Below are 22,184 nucleotides of genomic sequence, written 5' to 3' on the forward strand. Positions count from 1 at the left end.
GCTGTCATAATATCACGAACTTCGTTGCACCGCGTCATGCGAGATCACTCCGATCTATTTTATCCGCTCTGGTCATAATCTCACGAACTCCCGTGTACCGCGTCAGTTCCGCGAACTGGGTCATGAACGATCACTGACTATGTCGAGATACTTCCGTTATCCGTTCTCACAGAGGTGGTGAACGGGGCCTCTATCCGAGAAATCCCCGAACATTCCTGTATATATGCCTCTCCTTCTGTCGTATCTGATACACTACACACTATCTCGCGATACCACTCTTCTCGACAGTTCTCACGGAGGTGGCAGCACGCACATGGTGCCAGCGGATCTGCTGCGCTAGTGCAAATGCAGGACTGTGGCTTGCCAGGTAACTGCGCCACATCGTATCGCGAAATCTCACTCGGTGTGGCTGCACGTTTGAAATCGCTCAAAACGGTTTCCTAATCCCCGGTTACAGTCTTCCATGCTTATAGGCGGGCCAGAATTCCATTACATCCTTCCCGGCGTTCCTCGCCGCCGCTGCCTCCGCTACGACGGCACCACCCCCAAAGTCACCGTAACACACCCATACCCCGCGGCCGCTGTCCTCCCCGGCTCCGGTCAGCATCCACCCCTTGCCTCTCCCGTCGTCCCTACCCGCGCGTCTGCTCGGATTGACACGTACCTTTCTTATTCCCCTTCCCCGAGTACCTAAACTCATACCTCTCCCCGCTCGCCAGCCTCACGCAAACATCGCCGCCATTCGCAAGCTTCAACAGCTTCTGCGGTGCGCCAGTGGTGGGACTGCAGCCATCAAAGACGTTGAAGAACGCGCGCGGATCGCCGCGCTGTGTCATGAAGATCTTGGTCGTGTTGTCGTATGCGGTGTACTAGCTTCCACAGTGATCAGCCTACTGCGTGGGATAGGAGGGAAAGAACGGAATGAGGGCAGGGGTGGAGGAACCTCGCCATTGATCACCGCGCGAATTGTCACGCCGCCGTTGAACCACCACTCCGAGTTCGTCAGCACGCCGGCGACGAGCGTGTGGTTGCTCACGGCGTCGCCGGCGGGAGAGAGGTATAGGTGGTTATCGCCGCCACCGGCTTTCCAGAAGTTGAGGCGGCGGTCGTGGAGATCTGGGTAGGAGGCGTTGTGTACTTCAATGGCGAAGGGTGTCGAGATCGTGTTTGAAACTGGGTGGGATTTGGGGATGCATTGCGCCGTGATGGTTGGGAGGGTGAGAAGGAGGGCGGTGAGGACGGGGAAGAGCATACTGGAGGTTGTGGGGATGTGGGATTGGCGGCGGTGGAGCTGTGAGGATATTCCGCACTGAAAGTGCTCGGAGGGAGGTTATATAAAGGATTGGGGTTCTAGATCGGCTGCGGTGAAAATTAGGTTTTAGGAAACGTTGCGTTTATATGCACGTTGGAGAATTTACACTCATGTTTGTATCCGCGTAGCACGAGGGCTAGAATTGTCAGGTACGAAGACTCAAGAACTGCGGTCACAAGTGGCTGTTATGGTCACACACGTACGCGATCCTCCGTTATCATTGGTAAGGTCCCAAATCGTGGTACACGCGAGGGAATACAATATGTTGAATTCCGGTTAACAGCAGTAGCTTTCATTTGTAACTTCCCGCTCATGTTAGACGATAAACCTTCCTAGCAACGGCACCCCACACATCCTTCGCCTCCTTCTCGGTGAGCTTCTTTCGTGCAACCAGCCTCCCCAGAATGCCAAATGTCGCCTGCCGCCAACAGCTCCATGCGTACTGCGGGTGAGCCCCCTCCTTGCCTCCATACCCGATGTTACAGACCGGCCAGTCACTCGCCCACATCACCCTATCGGCTCCAAAGATCTCGAAGACGGCGGTTACCCAGGGAAGAACCTGTTGTTCCAGTGTTTCCGGTTCCCACATCCCGGCGGACGTATCGAGCTCGGAAAAGACGCCCGACATCTTCACTGCCACCCGCGGGAAAGCCGCGATCCGGGTGAGATGGGCCTTCCATGCGATGAATGTGGGATGCGATGTCGCCGCCTCGCTAGGAATGGTCATGTCAGGCTTGCCCATGTGATCTATCCACACACCATATCAGCATGTTCCCTCTCCCAAAGGTGCGAAGGGAATGCGCACTCAACACGATCCAGCCGCCTTTGTCGCTCGCCCCTTCGAACACTCCCTTCAACATCCGCAGCGCTTCGTGCTTCTGCCACTCTCCGCCACGATGAAAGTCCACGCCTAGATCGAACGCCAACCCCTTCTCGAGCACCCACTTCACTCCCTGCTCCACGTTTGCCGGCAGCATCGTACCCGCGGGCTTATCCTGGAACAGGTACCTAACTCCACACACCCGTTTCCTGTCGGACTCTGCCACCATGGTCCACCACTTCTCCATCCCGTCTCTACCGAGCGTTACGGGCGCAAACGGTACAACAGCCAAGCAGCCCTCCAGTGCGGCCGCGAATCTGAGCTCGGCAAGCGGCTGGGAAAGACATTCCTCGGTCGCTTCGAGCGGAAGCGTGTACGCACGGTCGGTCTCGACGAAGATGAACCCTGCGATGGAAGTGCGGTCTGGGCTGGCAGCGGAGGTATCAGAGCCGTCTGTAAGGGCGGTATCGCATGCGACGGTGTATTCCGCGACGGAGTGCGGGGCGTTAAGCGAATTCGACGGGGTCATCCATGATAGGTGCGGCAGGTCGGACGCGGTGAAGAGGTGGATGTGCGAGTCGATTATTTCGTGGGGCATTGTGGCGGTGACGTCGTGGTGAGCGCGGACGGTGCGGGGGGCACTGGAAGCCAGCTCGCTAAGCGTATGTCGGGAGTCGGGACCCCGGGCGTGGAAAAAGAAAGTCTCTCGGCTAAGGTGACGGGTTTTGCCAATCTTGGAACAAGGCTGCAGCGGAGAAGTCAGAGCTATGGAGTAGATGTCTTGGACGGTGATCTCCGAGAATTGTTTTTGTTCTATCACCCTTTTCATCATGCAGTGAGGGGGCGCCTGGTGTCCCAACGCTGCTGTCGCGAGCAGACGAGTTTCGGTCGATGATCCCAACATTGATCCAGCGCCCCAGTGACCTATCGCCGGCACACCAAATGCCCCACCCACTTCGGCTTCAGGATTCATCTGTCGTGTGTGTCCACTATTTCCGACAGCGGATTGAGTGTTCCAACCGACGAATTCGACGACGATGAGCTTGAAGCGATAGACATCAATTGAGCCTCGGTCACTGACTGGAGAACTGCACCACCACGGGTGCTACGTCCGAGCCTCTGAAGGAGTCTCACTATCGCTTCCCCGCAAATCATCATCAATTTTATCACTCTAGGAACGCCTGTTTAGTTTTTTCAAGCGGATGTGAGCAGACGAACGAGTGAGACAAAGATGGAGATGTGATTGCTAGATACCGAACAAAGAGAGCGGACAACAGAGAGAGTATTTCAAGAGTTACATAGTAGGAAAAAACTAAGTCCCACGATATCCTTCCGTCCCATACTATCCGTCCGTCCTACGACATCCGTCCGTCCCCACTCGGTCTATTGATGCCCAAGGACATTAAACCAGATCACCGACATTTAGCAGGCGGTACGGCGACGGCGGGGAGGAGAGTGAACTCCAGGGGAGAGCTCAGGGCTTGGCCCAGGACAACGTCGACCATGACAACCGGCATTTTTCCAATCCCGCCTTCGATCCAAATATCTTCACTGCTATTCATCGGGCCCCGGCCTTGACAGCTACGCAAACCCCGAGACGACAATTCCTTTCGTGCACCATGCGGTGTACGCTAGACTCGGTATGTTGAGGGTAGTACCGAGTGGAGGTACCTTTTAGAGAAGAGGAGGGCTACGACGCGCCGCTACAGCGCAAAACCGACAACCCGAGCCTGTTCGGAGGCACACCGTAAAATATTGCGAGGCGAAGGGATTTAGCTTGTCATTTCTGTATGGATTTGGTGATGGAATATCTTTGTTGCAATGTTGTATTGTAGATATCTCTATCGGCCATAACCTTCAGGTTCCATGCTGTATGAACAATCACTCAATCAATCGATCAGTGACCTATCGCCCATCTGGTCGTGTATGTGCCACTCATCGAAGATGGATGGACTACGGACGATGCTGGGAGCTTGTCTATTTGTCGGCGGAATAGAGGTGAACGCTGGTGGACGGTGCGTGCCACCACGTGGGTTGCGATAGAGATTGTGCTCTTCAAACCATTTCGCATGCAGCCCATCTAGACTATGGCGAACCGTCGCACTCATTTCCTCCCAACTCGGGCCGGACAGCAGGATGTGACGCCGCTTCCAACCACACAAATACGTAGGATATTGCAAGACCTGACAATCATGTATCGCTCCTCACCTCCCTGCACCGGCCCCGGAAACAGTGTCCTGCTGAACACTCTTGCTCTGCCGCCGATTTTTCACTCCCCTCCTCCTCGTCGTCCAAATCTGGCAGAGCTTCCCTCCCATATCCGTCGTTCCTACAAACTCAAGGATCGCATCTCTGGACCGCTGGTCCGCGAACACGTAGTTTCGTGATTTGGCCATTGAATTATCTATCTACCCCAATCTACTTACGCCGCATTTTCAATCTCCTAGTCTTATTCGGCGTCCGCCACATGCTCCTGACCAAAGCTCCCGCACCTATTTTCTTGTTCCTCCTGGTTTTACCTTTCCCTCCGGGTCCCTCGTTCATCCATTGCGGATTTGATGCTGCTCTAGTGATCCTCCAACCATTCCCGCACCTTCCCCACGATGTCCTCCCTCAAATCGCGCCTTTTCAGGCCGATGTTGTGGACGGTACAGAACACCCTCAGCTTCTTGACGTTGAGGGTGTCGGGGTCAGGGTACGGGCGCTGGAGGAAAGACACAGCTGTTTTGCACATCTGATTAGCACTGACCGGAAACATGAACATGCCACTGAAGCTCAGCGAGATGTACCCGGCCTCGCCGTTGTTCTCCCGGTGGGTGGTGATGAGCTTACCAAGCAGGGCGTTGAGTGTGGCGGCTCGAATTGGTGGAATGGCGGCGGGAACGGGTGCGGCGGGAGCTGTTTTGCACATTTGATTAACATCGCAAGGATACATGAACTGGCCTATGAAGCTCGGGGCGGTGTACGTGGCCTCATTGTTGCTGTCCTGGTGAGTGTTGAATAGCTTACCTGGGGCGTTGGGTGCCACGGTTGGAGCGGGGGCAAGAGCAGCCAGGACGTGAGCGGCCAGAGCTGTTTTGCACATCTGATTAGCACCGAACGGATACATGACCTTACCTCTGAAGCTCCGCACGATGTACGCGGCCTCGCCGTTGTTCCGTTGGTGAGTGGTGAAGAGCTTACCTGGGACGTTGGGTGCGGCCATTGGAGCGGGGTTCGGAGCATGATCAGCCGGGACATTGTGGGCGAGTACTGCACATCTGATTAGCACTGAATGGATACATGAACTTGCCTCTGACGCTATGCACGATGTACGCGGCCTCGCAGTTGCTCGCCTGGTGGGTGGTAAAGAGCTTACCTGGGTCGTTGGGTGTGGGTGTTGGAGCCGGGGCAGGAGCATTCGGGACGGGACCGAAGAGCGGAATCCCTTCGTAGACGAGATCGGCAGGACCACCAGCTCTTGTGACGAATCTTACACATCCCGGAAGAATACGATCTGCATCTGAAGTGGGAACACCAGGTGCCGCGAGCCACGGTGCCACGATGAAGAGGTTAGTTTCTATCGAATAAAACCCCTGCGACTGATTGTTGTTCATCTTTCGAGAATATCTAAGTAGGTTGAATCAAGGCTTTGTAGAAAACAAAAGGGGTTAAACTGTAGTATGAAGTGCTGCAGGGGGAGAAGAGGTTCTCAAGGTCGACGATGGAGAAGCATAGGAAGTGTGCTAGGGCAGGAGGAGATATCGTTCTGAAAGGTGGTGATGTAGTAGGTTTCGTTCGGCTGGTGGTTGGGGGAAGGATGGTGTGTAAAGTTGGCGAGAGGGAGGAGGTTTTCTAAACGTAGATGAAGCTTGCAGTTTGACATTCATCCTTCAAAAAGTGTTGCACATGGCATTCTTTACCTGCCACACTAGTAGTACCCAGAAACTACAGAAATCGACAAGACTCTCCTCGTTCCAAACCGACATCGCAAGCATGTTGGCTGTGAGAGGTGTGAGGTATCACGAGAGAGAGTTGTAATGAAACTCTTCACCTAAAGCCTTTCTAGAGCATGGCTAACGGGATGGGGATCGTGGAAAATAGTGAATGTCAACTTCGTAACCTCTCACACGGTCATATTCATGCACTCGCTATTTTTGCCGTTGAGCGTATGGGGAAAGCTAAATCGCAGATTTTCGAGAAGCAGGAACTCCTGAATGTCACCTGAATAAATGTCTCGATGTCATATGGTAGTCTTCCTATGTAAATGGCATATGGCGGCTGGGCGGGCTATGGAAAGTTAAAACTTTCATCCGCCGGTATGCGGGAGTCACATTTGTGACGGTATGAGTGGCAACTGCAGAGCGTGCGAGACGTTGCATATAGCAGGGCTTCACACATACTACAGCGACACACAGCGATGGACGGTCTGTGTGTGATGATGGCCGGGCTGTAGATACCAAAACAAAGACGTAGATGTCTGTGCACAATATGCTGACTCCTGAGCAACTTATTCGATCCGAAACTGTGACGAATATCCTGCACGTTATTCGAACAGAATCTGTATGGTATATCCTGCACACTATTCAAAGAGGAATCGTGTCGAACATCCTGCATGCTATTCGGTCGCAAAGTTGGTCGAATATTCTACACGCTATTCGAGTAGAAAATGTGTTGTGAGCAGCCGAAACCAAGCTGGATCACGGATGCAACATTTCAGAGAAACGGATCACCGTGAGCACGATAATTTGAGAATTTGCTGTCCGAGCTGAGTGGAGATCGGTTCTAAACGATCATCGGTGATAGTGGAACCGTCATTTAATGGATGTGGATGAACTACTGAACGTCGGTCCTGGGAAGACTGGAGTACGAGGAGTTGAAATCAGAAATTGAATTTCTGGGAGGGTATCCACGTCCTTCAAAAGACCCACACCCTCCTACCCCTCGCAACCGTCTGCGATCTTTAACCCGACTCCTCCTCTTGCTACCACATCAAAAGCAGACATCGATCCACCTTGTTTCCACCAAGATATCTTCCGGAATCATACACAATTACTTACATCACCCGGTCATCTCTTTGACTACGATTCAAAACACCCTTCCTACATCCTCTTTCCCTGTATCGTCGCCTCGACCGCGCATCCAAACACCAGCACAAGCGAAGCCGCATCTCTCTCGGAAACTATCCTACCTCGACCAAGCGACCAACAATCCAAGATCCAGGGAAGAATGCCAGTCATGGATAGCGGCAGCGGTAACGGAAGTGGAACGCACGATCAGGAACACCATCCTGCTCCCGGAAACCATCAGCATCCGAGGAATCCTAACGGAGGCAACGTCACCGGAGCCGACTACGGAATGTCCACATACGCCCGACTAAGCGGTCGCCGAGTTCTCACGGGACGAGAGCGGTTGAGGCAGATGGAGCTGAACGACTACGGTTTCATTGTGCGGAGTGACGATTCCCGCCGACTCGCTGTCGAATACTGGAGGAGACAGGAAGCACGCCGTCTCGCTCGCGAGGAACACCAGAGGAGAGAGGAAGCCTACCATCTCGCTCACGTACAGATGCCGACGACAGCCGCACTAATTCATCCTACTGTCGAGCACGTGAGTGAAGTCGACGCGCTACGTCTAAGTATCCTGCACATGGATAGAACCGTAGCTACCCATGTAGCTCCCGGAAACCAGCTGCAAGCAAACCAGACAGCGCACCAACCGGTCAGTAAAGTACCTGTTCAATAGACCCGACTTACCACATATTAATTAATAGACGTCTCTTGCAGCCCACCAACAACGCGGCGAACGTTCGACTTTGCAAACATGGCCACGCCATCGGAGTCGAGCACTGTACGAACAGAACTTACCGACAGAGCGGGCGTCCAACCGTGACGGAACAGAGTCTGTTACGACACAAGCAAATGGTCGAACACATATTTACTGAGTGGACGGAGGACGTACGTCGTCTCGGTGTCGAGTTAACGGTCGAGGGAGCGGTAGCACTGGGTGCTATGCGTGAACGCCAGCGACAGCAGCAAGGATATGAGAGATCGTTCTACACGTTCGATGAAATCACCATCCAGACCCCGGAATATTTCTGCCTGTCTTCCCAACAAGGTCACCAGACCGAAACCGAGCAACGTACGCAAAAGAAATCACCTCCAGCCCGCAGTCGTCACTTCGTCAATCCACGCAGTCTGCAGCGTCAAGCTGAACTAGCCGACTACGGTTACCTTCTGCGCAAAGCGCACGCACGCCGTCTCGCGATGCAACACCTGGCCAATCCAGACGCCAGTCAGACAGCTTATCGGATGAGAAAAGAGCTGCGTACGCGCCATTGGGAATATATGGCCTCGCAGAAGACCAACTACGCATGCAAGACGGTTCTCTGGAGGGAGGAAACAGCATCTTGCGCTGAGCCCGCCCCTTACCTACAACCCCACTGCCTAAAGAGAACCCAAGACATCTTGCGTCGCACCTTTCCCTGGATCGAGATACCGGGGGCTAGGGATCCGTGTGTCAATTGTCTGGCGGAGATGGCCATGCGCATCAAGAATCAAGAAGAGACCTGGGTGGATGAAGTCTCGGAGCGCTTCGCGCACATGATGAGCAACGAATGGCGTTTCGAGGATATTCAGTGGTAGTCTGTCTGTCATCGGGGCCAGGAGGATCCAGTATGTACTCCTTTTGCACAGCTGTTCTGTGTTTACTGACCGCCATAGATTCCATCGCTTCAATGAACGAAATGTTTCTCGAGAGTCCAGAGATCTTCAATTTCTGTCTTCTTCCCTGATTCGCCGTCTTTTGTTCTTGTAACCTCAATGCCATTCTTTCCGTTCCTCTCTCTGTGCATTCTCCTATTCTTGCCTCATTCATTTAGGACAACTCCGTCTGGCGTGTGTGTGCATGAAAACCCGTGAAGAGTGAAGAGCACGGCCGGGATATTTAGGTAGATACGAGGTTAGAAGAGCTGCGTCACAGGAGTCCCAAATCTCACATCGAAGGAAGTAGTATGGCGTGGATGGAATGGACGTTCCAACGTAGATGGAACCATCTACAGCATGAATTCAATCCGCGCCTAGTATTTTCCACAAATCGAACCTTGGTAGGCTTTAACGTAAATTTCCAGCAGCCACAGAAGCCTAAGCCTCCCGATCAACAGAAACCGATCCTTTTTGATATCATGCAAATAACTATAACTGTCTTCCGTGAGTGTGGTCTGACAACCCGAGATGTGCGACAAGATGTAATATGATAGGATTAGATGAGGGATAGATTAGATTACTCCTAGGCACAGGTAATCACTCGACTATGAAGTAATTTGCCAAATCTGTTTATGTACGGGTGGCACACTCCGGCAGGGTACTGTTCTGCGGCCGGTGCAAGTAGGTAGGAAAGAAATATATGTGGTGATATTCTCTTGGTGCGATTTCCTTTTTTATTTGTTTGGCAGGCAGGCAGCGGCGCTACATCGTGCTGTCTGGTAACGGGGTCTCAACCCCCGGCCGGCCAGAGTGGGCAGGAAAGGAGTGCGACGGTTCGCCATAGTCTAGATTCTTAGGTTGCATGCGAAATAAAAAGGAAGATCTCTCTCTCTCTCTCTCTCTCTCTTACGGTTGGCGCACATATTATTCCCTGAACGGGAGGGAAAACAATTAAAATACAATTATCTTTCATATCGGAGGCCAAGGTTCGAGATAACCACAGAAAACATATTGCCAAACATGGCGACAGCATTCTTTCCTAGCAAGTGAGATACGACAGTATTCAGCGAGTGATGCAAACTGTAAACTTTTGAGATGTCCGTCGGAAGGCGCAAGAGCCCGAAGGCTCTGTAGTGTATGTACGGTCTGTTGTATATGTCACCGACGGGCCTTGACGGGCCGTGCGGGTATTAGAAACCAAACGTCGTGGATATTTCATACGTAAGATTAGTGTTTCTTGGCCTGGACGAGCATTTGTATGAAATGCGTTTCTAGCCCGATGAGAAGAATGAGAATTGATACAATATAGTCAGTCTATCTATTCGTCCCTGGTCCTAATCAGCAATCGCAGACATTCTAGACCATCGAAAAAGTCACATCGCTGCACGGAACTACCAAATATCAACATTCGACCCTAAACCATCGGATTTGTATTCTCTTTCAGATTTCTATCAGTCCCGCATCTTCTTTGGACGGCTGATGCACACACTAGAAGTTGAGGTAGACTAGCGCCCCTATAACGGCAACGCCAGAAGTAGCAAGCACAATCCAGAAAAGGGCGAGGTAATGGCGGCACATGAGCTTGGTTGCGACACGCTGAATTCAATCGTCAGTTCAGTTCAGAGTGGTGGCGGAGACAGGGAAGAGTAGCATACGGCCGAGATGATGCGGCGAGGAGGAAAAGCCGCAGTCTTGGAGTCGTAGCAGAGAGCAGCGGAAGCTCCGTTGGAGTCGTTGCAACGCAAAACTCCAGTACGGTTTGGAGTACCACCCGGAAGAAACGTGTCTCTGACTAACGGTTGGTGTTAGCATTGCGTTCCGGCAGGATATGTGTGTATGGATGGAGCGGAAGCTGTCAGGTATGCTTACTCATCAATTTTAACTCGGGAATTTCGGCAGAGCCATTCTGGGAGTAGACGGGGTGGCTGCGGGGGACCACGGAGGAGCCCTCGGGAGATGGATCCTCGACTAGCGTCTTGCAGTTAGTTTCGGTTTTTAAGAACGCCGCACACTGACGACTTCAGCCTGGGACGCAGCATAGCGAGGCTGATTACTAAGGATCGTAACGTCATAAATCGGATTGTGCAAAGGGTCAAACAGGGTGGCGGAGAGCCGGGAGGCAGGCGTCATGGTGGGGTTGTTGGGTGTTGGTGTAGAGGAAACTGAGGCTGGGAACTGGGTGGGTGAAGAGATGAAATATTGTTAAAGCTTGGCATCTACGCTTGTGATTAACCCTCTTACAGAAATTTGCTCTTGTTTCTGTATTCTTTCAAACCGCTAGTTCCCTAGGTTAGTTACAACCCGCGCCGTCCACGTGATATGGTCTGTCGCTTCATCACTCGGTCAACGCTGCGCAGGTCATTTGCTCATAAGCAATTTGTTGAATGAAGATAGATGATCGATTGTACTAACAATATTACAAGCAGAAGAGACATCTATATATACAAACTATCCAGATGTCCTGCCGGCACCGAGAGTCCTCCGGCGCCGGTAGTCTGCCGACCTGCTGGTGGTCTTCCCGCCAGCCGGCGGTCTTCCGACTCGCCTGTGGTCTTCTCTGAGCGCCTAGAATCTAACCATATTCCTTTATATCACCATATTTCTCACATCTTTGTAGCCCTATTTCCTTGTTAGGGTCTCTAGTTCGTTATGATTCTTTGGAGGAGCTGAGTGACCAGCAACAGAAAACCCACATCGAGCTCACAACAGTGGTCGTAGGCAGCAGCAGGCCTGGGAATAGTCCGTTCTGACGGAAGACTATTGGGGCCCGGCGACGCCGTCCCGTCTGGGCCGAGGATTTGGCCGAACGATTGGGGCTCCGTCCCAGGTCCAAAAAGCGCGGGGCCCGGAAACCTTTAGTGTGGAAACGGTTGGCGACTAAGTGTATGGTGCCGGCTATATATCCGGAAAATTTTGCCTAGTGAAAACGTAAGAAATTGCCGCACAGTCCGATCACCTCGTATATCTAGTCACTTCGGCAGAAGGCCGGTCACTTGGTCTGGTGGCCGGTCCATTTATAGAATACTAGTTTTACCCGGCAGGCTAGAACTCATGTGTATGTGCCAGGGCAGTCAACCGTCCGTCCCGTCCGTCTTTGAGGTTGCCCCGTCCGGGACGGAATCAGTCGGGACGAGGAGACCAAGGACTACAGTCTTCCGGGCTGGAGAAATGAGGACGGATACCCTACAGGGCCCGGAATTGACTGGGACACTGGGATAATGCAAGCGGCGTGGCGCCACGCAGCGGCACCGGTGTGCGGATTTGTGGCTGTGCAGCTGTATTTCACAGAGTCTCTCACGATATTAAACCTTCACACCGTCCCCATTCCTACTTTCAGCACGTGTCTCTCCCCTGAGCCTGTTTGACGACTCTGAAAATTCTGTTGGTAGCCCCCACCCCCCCTCCCGTTATTCGACTTCTTCTTCCTTTCCCATCATCAATCTTCTCGTACCGACCTCACCATCAATATTTCGACACACCGATAATACGACACCACCAAACCAAAACAAAGAAACAAGAGACTTAAAAACGGTAGCGGCGAGCTCCAGTCTCGGATATTAATCGGTAACGAAGTAATATGTTGTGCTATCCACCGGCAGTTGCGGGTTATTATTATTTCAGAAACGCATTGGCGAAGCGCAGGCTCTAGTTTCAACTGAGTAGGAACTTGGAAGCATGTGTAGGGTATGACCTCCTCTCGATTCTCCATTGCAATTATCGTTTTTCAGCAAAACATTATGGCTCCAAGTGCATTTTGACCTGATAACTTAAAGATACTTGACGCTTTGGGTAAACGATGTGAATGTCAGTCTGCAATGGCCCCCAACGGCACTACATCAGTCGGTAGATGATCAAAGGGAGAGACGAAGAACAAGAAGCCGGCGACCAAGACGGAGACGACTAAGACGCAGTCGATTTCGTTGGACTCGCCAACGTTGATGCTCCCTACCAAACAGATTCGCTTCCTCCCGCCAACAGGAGTCCTCCTTCATTTCATCCTTTCGCAGGCAGTGCCTACACCGCTCCGTCCCAAGGACATTGCTTTCACCGCTCTCTGTGAGAACTCTAGGACACCAATTGTTTCTGCAACGACACGAAATGGCCACTCCCGAGGTTGGTACTAAGCAAGAGAATATTGGCGGCGGCGACGAGTGGAAGCCATTAGCCTTGACGAAGATCATGGCCGTGGTAAAAAGAAAATACTCTTTGTCAGGCTTAGACATTCCTAAGGCTTGAAGTCTCTAGGTCCTGAAGGCTCGCGGTTGCATAGGTTTGCAATACGCGGCAACCGACGAGTTCCTATGCTCGGCGGCACCCAGGGAACAGCAATTGAAACCAATTTCTATACAAAAGTAAATTGGATTTTGGATCACATGAGCATGATGCGATTTCCTATCCATGGCAAGAAGCTTCAGGATTGACGTTTATATTGCCGACACGGGCATGTAAACGTTGCGGGGGAGAGCGATGACAGTCCGATCACAGGCGCAGTCAGTGAGATCTACGTGGCCAGAGGAGATGGAGGACCACCAGGCGTACGAGGAGCACAAGGATAGAAACGACGCTCATATCGGTGGTATTGTGAGGGATGGTACAGGTATGTGGCCAGGGATTCCATTGTCCAAAGCCTCTAAAGCCCAAAGGGGTTCGACCGACTAAACCATGACGAGCGCGGTAAGACGTACACCACACTCTGGACGTTGCATTATTACATATCACAATGGTCAAGGCAAGGAACAATCGGCCAAACGAAGAAATACGTCAAGCCCCATCTCAAGAAGACTACTGGTTCCCTTACTTCATGCAATTTCGTCAAGATTTAGTGATGTTCTAGTAACGCTACCCCCGCAGAAATACGCGCATATCTAGCCCAGTAACCTCGATCCAACGCCTACCCTCGTAGAGGTAGGAACAAACACCGCAATGGCTAGTCTTTGTGCCCGAAGACGAGGATGGTCACGACAATGGCAGTGACGATGACCAGGAAAATCACCAACGCCATCACGTGGACCATGTGGCGAATGAAGAATCCGGGGCGGGGCTTTGCTCGTCAGCATGAACCCAGAGGAGACGGAAGATGATGGGAACCTACTACTCGACATCCAGGAATGCCATCTGGCTGACCATCCATGTAGCAGGCTTGATTCACATAATGGTAATCGATCTGTCGTTCAGTCAAACGGTTAGTTCGTAGATACAGCCGGCACTGGAAGTGGAATGGAGCATACGACAGAGAATGAATTAGGGTAACGCCTCTGGTTCGACGACCTGTAGCCTCCACCGGCCTCGATGTCGCGCACAGACATGCCACGGAAATAGCGCGGCTCTTTCTTGATAATCGCCATCGCCGAGGCTTATGGGTGAAGCATGCCAGTTTGCATGTAATTAGCTTGTGCCGACGCTGTGTCGATGGGGGCAAGGATCAGGTATGCATACACAAGTGGGCTTTGATGATGACGCAAAAAATCGCCATTGATGCGGATATGAGTGGTGGTTATGATGTTATGGTTTATTCTGAAGAGGGTGAGGGTGATATTTTAAGGAAAGGAGAGAGAACGCTGTCGGCAGAAAGTGGAGAGGAAGGCAACAGTTGGGGGTGCTTTAAAACCGCCACTGGTATGAAGCTGTCCCCAAAGCCCTAATCTTAGATGCAAGTTTCAACATCACCCACTTATCGTGAGGTCATTTTCTACAGCGCGTGTGCGCATGCTACTCTACGTAGCTCGGTAACTGAAGGTAGTTAAGCGCCATTCGTTACACGGGATCTCCGCCATGAAGCGCGACTCGATGCAAGTTCACCGAAAAACGTGTATGGCAGCCACAATACCAAGACAACAAGATCAACCCCGCTGTTAATAGTCATGTATTTATGCAAAATTCGAGGTCTACTAAATTCATACAACGTGGAAGAAGGCGGTGGCAGAATGACACTAGCGGTTGGATTGAACCTTCGAGAAATCATACATGTGAATGCGGAATTCACGACTTCACCTCCCAGGAACGGTGCTGTAAAGTGATGGCATCACGAAGCTAGAGGAATCAGTGGAACCAACCTCACATCTACTCCTACTCTATCGCCTATTCACAATTGCGAGGACACATAAGGATGTTCTGTGCAGTATTCACTGTAAGGACGATGTAAGATGAAACAAGATTCGGATTCAAACGCCCGATTCTTCACACCATCCGATCCGACTCCACTATCCTTTCACGGTAAAGTGAACAATGACCGAACCCACCCCAAACATCATAACGAGGCAGAAGATCGTGGTCGCGATACACGGGAGTCTCGAATGCAAGGTCTGCTTGTTGCGAAAGCGGGGGCCCTTGGTGCGTACGTTAGAGGTGATCTAGCGCTGGAAAGGATGACGAGGCCGCGAGAAAATACTACAGCGTTGACGGAACCCATCTCAATGTCATTGTGGTGACGGCTGGAGATGTCTGCACCGAAGAAGAATCGGCGAATAACCGCAACTAGGATGGATGGTCAGCTTTACTTCTTGACCACGGTGGCAATATTTTTCTAAGGATAGCTATTCAAGCTTACCAACTTGAGACTTGACGTTCTCTTTCTGGGTGAAGCTGGTCTGAGTTGCCGCCGAAAGGGTCGTCATGTTGTGGATTCGTCTGGTGGTTTGGTAACTGAGGAGGGAGAAGTCGGAGAGTGCCAGTTGCCCGCGGGAGGCTGGAGGTGGTTTATTGGCGGCGGAGCAGCAGGGTCGTCGGTAGTACAGAAGGGAGGAAAAGAAGGCAGTTAAATTGACACATTTCTCGCCTACGTTCATGTGCAGTGGTCGTAATCATTAGAACTGGCTCGCCCAAGACTCATGCCGGATCACTCGTCTTGCTAGTCATGACTTATCGCTCTTATTCCTGGAATTTGCCTCCCCTTCTTCTCCCCTCAAGTTCGTTTACCTTCTTTCGAGCTTGACAATATCCCATGTCCGTACTTCAGTTTCAAGAATTGAGAAAGCATTTTCAGGTTCCACCTCTAGCTTGCAGGACAACCAGTTTTCCCCTCAGTTCCTCGCCAGACCGATTTCAACTGCCACTCTTTGGGTTTATTCGAACGTCTTAGCTCGTGTGTCCAATCGGCGAGCAGATATATCACACGCGACTCGATCGCCAAATATAAATCCTGAGATCCCAAACACCGTGTATCAACTGAGGATGAAGACAAGGATCAATCACGAGTGGTAGTATGTTAGTACAGGATGGTCCTGTTGGGCTCCTGTCTGATGTCTTGTCTCCGAGGCACGGTGCAGAGGCGTCTATCCGTCTTGATTGACGGCCGAGACGTCGGCTCCCCAGTCGATAAGCAGTCGGATTACTGTCTCGTATTCCGCATATAAAGCCAAGTGTAGAGGCGTCCGTCTCATCCATGGATCCCGAGTAATGGAGGGGACTGCAGTCCAATGCCAAGAAATGAAAAAAATATTTTTCTTCTAGAAATCGCGAGATTACGCCAAACTAAAGCAAGAAAAAACTCTTCCCTATGACGTGACATTCTAGTGTGGAATCTTTCCATCACGTGACGTTTTCCATTCGCTTTCTATTCCGTCTTAGTTGGCCGTGATTTTGCGATTACTGAACGAAAACATTTTTCTCCATCTCTTGGCATTGGACTGTAGTCGACTGTAGTCTACTGCAGTCCGTCCTGACCTCAAAACCTTTTGGATTAGTCCGTCCAAACACAGCTCCCGGACGGACTGCCGAGATACAGTCCAGTCCGGTCCGAGGCCCAGGACGGACGGACTGGACTATGTAGAACACTGCTGCTTCGTTCCCTCGGTACGAGGCTATGTGCAGAGGCATCTGTCCCCATTTATCGACGATCGAAATGTCGGCTCCCCGGTCGATGAGCATTCCGGCAACGTCGAGGTCCCCGAAAAAAGAATGGCTGATGAAGTAGTTGATCTATGCGGGCCGTCTTTGGTAAGTCGGAATCGAATATGGCGACCAACTTCTGCGCTAACCCATACACGCAGATGGTGAAAAGTACATCGCAACTAGTTTTCTGCAGAGCTCTCGATCGCTGCTAGGAAATGTCTCTTGGGTAGTTGACGTGGATACACAAAACGTGATAGCGGTGCCATCGCTGATGGCTATTCCCCGATTCGAATATATCCCAGAGAAGTGTAAAGATATGACTGCTGCTGCTTGCATCGTGACAACGAGCGATATGCCACGGCTAGAAGACTGCCGAGTATAACAACAGGTGTCGGTCGTCATACTGCGCTTCCTTGGTGATTTGTGTCATAGTCGTCCCAAGAGCTGGATTTGCAGAGTAATGAAAGGCAGACTTTCGAGATTTCCGCATGAGAATCAACCGTGGGCAGTTGGGTCTCCAAGTACTCATCCACGGAAAGATGTGCAAACCAGAAAACATTCAGACCTTCGTCCCGAACGACCAGGCTCTGGCAAACCTTCAATAAGGCATTCGCCTGCACCGCGGCATGCGAGAATTCTCCCGAGTCGTCAATCTCGACCGTGATTGCATCAAGCAAGGTCTCAGATCGAACTGGTTCGTATGAATATTGAATCCATCAGAATTCGTTCAGTGCTAGTCGAGCAGCGCTGCCTTTCTGGGACAGAATGCGCTTGTATATTTCTCCGTAGGCCTCCGTCAAGGTGGTAGGAAGGGACGTCAGACTACGCCTTACATCCCTTGGTGTGACCATGTCGCAGAAAAACTCGGTGATGTCAAGCGCGGCAAGCTGAAATCTGTCGACGAATCAGTAACAGTCATCAGTATCTGGAGTCGTCGTGGCCCGCTTACATTCCCTTTGATCGTTTACAAAAGACCTCGCGTATTTCAGCTTTGCGCTCACTGTCAACTTTGCCATCAAGCAGTAGCCTGTCGTCGATAATGCTTTGAACTTTCGATTCGACGAACCGCTTGATGTCGGTGACGTTGTCGTCAGGTTGCAAGTCAATTCTGGGAAACATCTCAAACTGCCGGACGATGTCGGTGTCCATTCCAGTCGTCGCAAAGATCTTGACTAAGTTCTTTGATCGCTCTACGACGTGCTTCAGCGACGTCAACAACTGCAACGGGATTCCGTATTCGACTTCGTCCAAAGCATCAATGCAGATCGTGGCCTGGGGATGGATATCAGTGAGTTGAACAAGGAGCTCCAGGCTTTCCATAAAGCTCAGTCGCGAAGACGTTTGTCCTTGCTGTTCTCGCTTATGGTAGATATCGACGATCGGCGTCGAAAGTTGGTTTTTTTCCGTCGGAACAAACTGATGGATAAGCGTGTTCAGGATACTCTCGGGTTGTCGGCAATTTTCTTCGGCTCGATGGCAGTGAAAGTACCCTAATTTCTCTGACGTCGAACCCTGCAAAGAGTCGATGACTGTTGGTGCAAGGTATGTTTTGCCGGCTCCAGCTAGACGGATTGATAAGACGAGAGTACTTCCTGATGAAGAGGCACACGGAAACTTACGAATCGCCCCGTAGAAGCAACAACATCGAAACATCCGATGATCTCCAATCACAGTACTCCTCCCTTTAAAAGAGCCACTCGCCAGTACCTTTATGGCGCCCTTCGCTGATACGCTTATGGTGACTTAGGTATGGAATCGTGGATATCCATTCAAGTATATCAGAACTCCCGGACCCTAGTAAAGTGTATCAGCATCGGTAGCACATACCCGGAAAGCAAACGTGGGCCCCTCCGGCCGCCTTGTCCCAGCTTGATTATCATTCCGCCTTGCCCTTTCTCGCAGTTCACTAGCCTGTATTCAAGCTGGGAAGTATTGCCAGTATTCGTACATACCATCATGATTTCCCCTCGCGGCGCTTTGCAAACGTGCTTCGACGATACCCGGAGCGTTCCGGACACACTTCGATAGTCTGTCGCGTACTGTGGTGTATCAATGATCGCAGCCGTCGCTGAATTTGACCATGTTCGAGTGGTCGACATCGATCCCGAGCTGCATGTGGATGGCATTGGCAGGGAAACAGAAGGTTGCGCACTCCTGCGTAACGACCCGCATCATCGCGCCACCTTTTGTCCAGCGTCCGGTGAGGCTGCTAACAACCACGCCTTGAGTGGCTCTGCGTTCATAGCACGACGTGATCTGACAGCGCTTGAGCTTGACGCACTGGAAGAAAACTCGATAGTCCCGCAGTAGGATGTCCGAGCCTTGTCGTACGTCGATAATGAAGTACTCGTTCTTCTGGTTCTTCACGAAGGTCCTCTAATTGTCGATGGGGAGTCCTCAGCAGGGGACTCCGAATAAAAAGAGAGCAGCACACGAATCCAGGATGGCTAGACCATTGTCATACTTTTTGTTTCATTGAGATGCATCCACGAGTGCCTGTAGAGTGTAAGGATCAATGACGCGCAAGTTGCAACAGAGGCGAGATGCTGCCTAACTACGTGTTTGATGACCAGACCGCCGAGACTATGGCCTATGAAGATGACCGAACGGCGCCGCTCCTGTGTAGATCTATTAGCGGTAGCTCGCAGCAAATCGCATACATCTTGCGCCCACATTTTCTGCATTACGTTCGCCGGCCAGACTGTTGAGAAGTGTTCTCGCATGGTGTTGAATGGAAGGTGTATTCGTGCCCTCCATCAGAGCTGAGTTGTAAAAGGGAGAACTCTCACTTGATAGCCTTGGGCATCAAGATCGGGCGGCAGAAAGTCCCGTAACCACATGTGAGGTTGTGTACGAGATTTCCAGGATCCATATGCGTGGCCAGCGGGGCTGGTTACGGCGACAATGCTAGACGCTCAATCAGCATCTCAGAATCGGGATTCGGCACGCGCAAGGCGGGAGCATTACTTCATCGTCGACTCTGATGCGCTGTACAGCGGCGTCCTACCGAGAAAGTCGCAGTCGACGACCAGGGCAGTTTCCTGATAGTACGGGTAGATTTTTTTGCCGGGGTTGCAGCTTGAAAGAGCTGCCGGCTCCCCCTTCGTGAGAGTAACAGTCGCCACCGCATAGTTACTTGGCTGGACCATCGATAGGAGGAAGCCATCGTATCCGAGCGGTCCGAGCAGGTAAGTCTTGAAATCATCCTTCGTGACAGCCAGCGGGATGGCGGAAACCGGAGTGTTCTAACCTGACTCTGTTGGGCTGGCGACGGTGTTGGCGATTGTTCGGGCCGTGTTGCCGGTAGGCGCCTCTCTGCCGGCGTTGGTTTCTGGGTGTGGTGGTCTGAGGGCGTGCGTTTCGACATTGAATGATGGAGTAAACCTTCCCTTCAGCAAACGATGAAGATCCGGGGAAGAAAGGAACGCTGAGACTCCGCGACCCTTTTTCTAGACACACTTCTTAGGCGACTCAGTGGCCATTATATTCCTTCCTCGGGTACTAAGGCCCGCGGTGCAAAGCTCGTTCGGGATTCGCCAAGTTGGCCAGGGAATGTGAGTTACGGCAATTTCTTGCAGTGTTGCCACGTCCGTCTATTCCAGCCTCCATCACGAGCAAGCTTAGCAGCGTGTAAGATGGGTACCGGTTCTATATATGGATAGTATTTATTACGGGAAGCCTGCCTTGAAGATTTGCCTTGCAGGGCGATCAAACTGCTACCGGTATGTACGGTATTCGCCGAAAGCCCGGACAGAACCCAACCAAGTCTGCAGATTTGTCCATTACTGAGGACGATGCGGTTTATCTGCCGGCCCCTGTGCGGGCGCGGTCGTGCTGGCTGAGCAATGATGGAACACAAACAGGGCGATCAACCGTCCGTACGTCCCCGGCAGGCTCTCCAGAGGTATGATCCGTCCCGTCCGGGGGATAAAATGCCCGGATACCGGACAGGTACCTATAGGTACCTGATAGCATTAGCGTGCTGTGCTGACTACGGTACTGGTTTACGGAGTAGTCGCGCGGTGGCTATACCTAGTAGCGGTAACGGAACAGAATTCTCAGCATTCAGCAGTATTTTTAGAGTCGTCAAACAATTTGATTGGGCTCAGACTAGTAGACAGTGCTAAAAGTAGGAACGAGGATTGGGTGAAAGTTCTGTGCGGTGAGAGACACTGTGATCTGCAGCCGCACAGACACACGTCCGAACACTGGCGTCGCTGTGTGGCGCCGTGCCACCAGCAGTGTCCTACCTAGTGTCCCAGTCCATTCCGGGCCCTATGGTATCCGTCCACAATTCACCAGCCCGGAAGAATATAGTCCTTGTTCTCCTCGGCCCGACTAATTCCGTCCCGTCTCGGGCAACCTCAAAGACGGACGGAATGGACGGTTGACTGCCCTGAACACAAAAAGTAAATAAAAGAAGATGATTCATCTGATGGATTTTATTACCGGGCTTTTGTCTATTTTGTATATCCCAGTCGCAATCAACAGCGATTGCCCGACTCCGCCCATGTTCCGCCTTCACCGATATGCTTGCCTAAGGAACCGAATATTGAACGCTCGATGTCGCAGACTCGCAGTAATCACTTGGTATGAATGTGCGTACGGACCTTCCAAAAAACCAGCCCTCGAAGCCTCGCGCGCGGTGCAAAAGATCCACACAAGCCTTGATCTCCGCCTTGATCTCTTTTTTCGAACCGCCGCCCTCAGATGCACCCAAACCCCAGCGGTTGGCCAACATCCTTAGCCCTCCACCGTGAGACGGCCCGCATATACGTGACCGCAATCTCCACGATCGCCGCTTGCTTCCCCCTCACCTTTGGCATGCAGAACCCCCAGCAGCGATCCGCGCCCCATCCGCCTTACTCACAGCTGTCGACAAGGTTTTCTCCGTCGACGCATTACCGTTTGAGCTGGGCGGTGGCAACATGTGAGCGGAGTGCCCTTTCTTCCGGGATTTACGCCATCGGGATCACGTAGATAGTAGACCGACCATCTGCCGGCGTGCACGAGCTGCGTTTCAAATGTTCCGGTCGGGGAAAGGAAGTATCGTTCCCGTAGAGGGACTGCTTGAACCCGATCGTGGTGGCGCCCTGGCGTTCCGAACACATCGAGGAAGTAGGGTTCGTAGATCGTACCACGGTACGGTAGTGATGCGCCTTCGAAGGCGCATAGTTGCCAGAAACAGCTGCAACGATCGGATACCCGCATACAGCGGCGCGACGATGCAGTTCAGGCGGTCGAGCTCGGCAGGCGCCTAGGTAGGTGCGGCAGTGGTATCGAGCGTGGGTGTCGAGACGTGACGCGGCGTCACGGCTCGAGTAAAGTGTCGCGATCGCAAACGTCCGACAGAAGCCTTCAGGGATTTCACTGTACTAGCTGGACGCGAGCTTGCGGATTTGGCCCGCGTCGGCCACATTGACTTTGCAGGTTCGTCATCATCTCGGCGACGGTGGGCTCGGAAGGGAACGATCGTGCGACGTCAGTTGCAGCTTCGTTTCGGCGGTGTAGACGGCATCAATGCCAAGGTAGGACTAGA

The 22,184-nt window shown here is 52.0% G+C and overlaps 7 protein-coding genes across 7 annotated transcripts; 1 reads left to right on the top strand and 6 right to left on the bottom strand.

Annotated features, from left to right (window-relative positions):
• Positions 1–528: 528 nt before the first annotated feature.
• Positions 529–1,483, bottom strand: BZA05DRAFT_432136 (uncharacterized protein; the record flags this gene model as incomplete). The annotated part of the gene is made up of 4 exons (XM_051486215.1): positions 1,419–1,483; positions 944–1,359; positions 665–869; positions 529–581 (listed from the first exon to the last, which is right to left on the bottom strand). The coding sequence occupies exons 2-4, from the start codon at positions 1,250–1,252 to the stop codon at positions 529–531; spliced, it is 567 nt and encodes a 188-aa protein (XP_051334823.1). The 5' UTR covers positions 1,253–1,359; positions 1,419–1,483.
• Positions 1,484–1,549: 66 nt separating this feature from the next.
• On the bottom strand, positions 1,550–2,845 carry BZA05DRAFT_439692 (amidohydrolase family protein). Its single transcript, XM_051486545.1, has 2 exons — positions 2,118–2,845; positions 1,550–2,059 (listed from the first exon to the last, which is right to left on the bottom strand). Exons 1-2 carry the CDS (start codon positions 2,728–2,730, stop codon positions 1,623–1,625), a joined length of 1,050 nt encoding a protein of 349 aa, XP_051334824.1. The 5' UTR covers positions 2,731–2,845; the 3' UTR covers positions 1,550–1,622.
• A 1,853-nt stretch (positions 2,846–4,698) lies between these two features.
• Positions 4,699–5,728, bottom strand: BZA05DRAFT_449419 (uncharacterized protein; the record flags this gene model as incomplete). Its single annotated transcript, XM_051487358.1, has 2 exons — positions 4,699–5,384; positions 5,491–5,728. The coding sequence occupies 2 exons, from the start codon at positions 5,726–5,728 to the stop codon at positions 4,699–4,701; spliced, it is 924 nt and encodes a 307-aa protein (XP_051334825.1).
• A 1,621-nt stretch (positions 5,729–7,349) lies between these two features.
• On the top strand, positions 7,350–8,755 carry BZA05DRAFT_449420 (uncharacterized protein; the record flags this gene model as incomplete). The annotated part of the gene is made up of 2 exons (XM_051487359.1): positions 7,350–7,832; positions 7,898–8,755. The coding sequence occupies 2 exons, from the start codon at positions 7,350–7,352 to the stop codon at positions 8,753–8,755; spliced, it is 1,341 nt and encodes a 446-aa protein (XP_051334826.1).
• A 1,548-nt stretch (positions 8,756–10,303) lies between these two features.
• BZA05DRAFT_422749 (uncharacterized protein) lies at positions 10,304–10,945 on the bottom strand (the record flags this gene model as incomplete). Its single annotated transcript, XM_051485814.1, has 4 exons — positions 10,304–10,411; positions 10,471–10,607; positions 10,685–10,783; positions 10,828–10,945. The coding sequence occupies 4 exons, from the start codon at positions 10,943–10,945 to the stop codon at positions 10,304–10,306; spliced, it is 462 nt and encodes a 153-aa protein (XP_051334827.1).
• A 6,076-nt stretch (positions 10,946–17,021) lies between these two features.
• Positions 17,022–18,418, bottom strand: BZA05DRAFT_210352 (uncharacterized protein). The gene is made up of 3 exons (XM_051479605.1): positions 18,265–18,418; positions 17,595–18,207; positions 17,022–17,539 (listed from the first exon to the last, which is right to left on the bottom strand). The coding sequence occupies exons 1-3, from the start codon at positions 18,296–18,298 to the stop codon at positions 17,362–17,364; spliced, it is 825 nt and encodes a 274-aa protein (XP_051334828.1). The 5' UTR covers positions 18,299–18,418; the 3' UTR covers positions 17,022–17,361.
• A 5-nt stretch (positions 18,419–18,423) lies between these two features.
• BZA05DRAFT_422752 (uncharacterized protein) lies at positions 18,424–19,368 on the bottom strand (the record flags this gene model as incomplete). The annotated part of the gene is made up of 5 exons (XM_051485815.1): positions 18,424–18,439; positions 18,473–18,567; positions 18,598–18,684; positions 18,725–19,021; positions 19,306–19,368. The coding sequence occupies 5 exons, from the start codon at positions 19,366–19,368 to the stop codon at positions 18,424–18,426; spliced, it is 558 nt and encodes a 185-aa protein (XP_051334829.1).
• Positions 19,369–22,184: the final 2,816 nt, after the last annotated feature.

Source organism: Tricharina praecox (genome assembly GCF_024521635.1).
Source record: "Tricharina praecox strain CBS 144465 chromosome Unknown BZA05scaffold_46, whole genome shotgun sequence".
In the NCBI taxonomy this organism is placed as follows: Eukaryota; Fungi; Ascomycota; class Pezizomycetes; order Pezizales; family Pyronemataceae; genus Tricharina; species Tricharina praecox.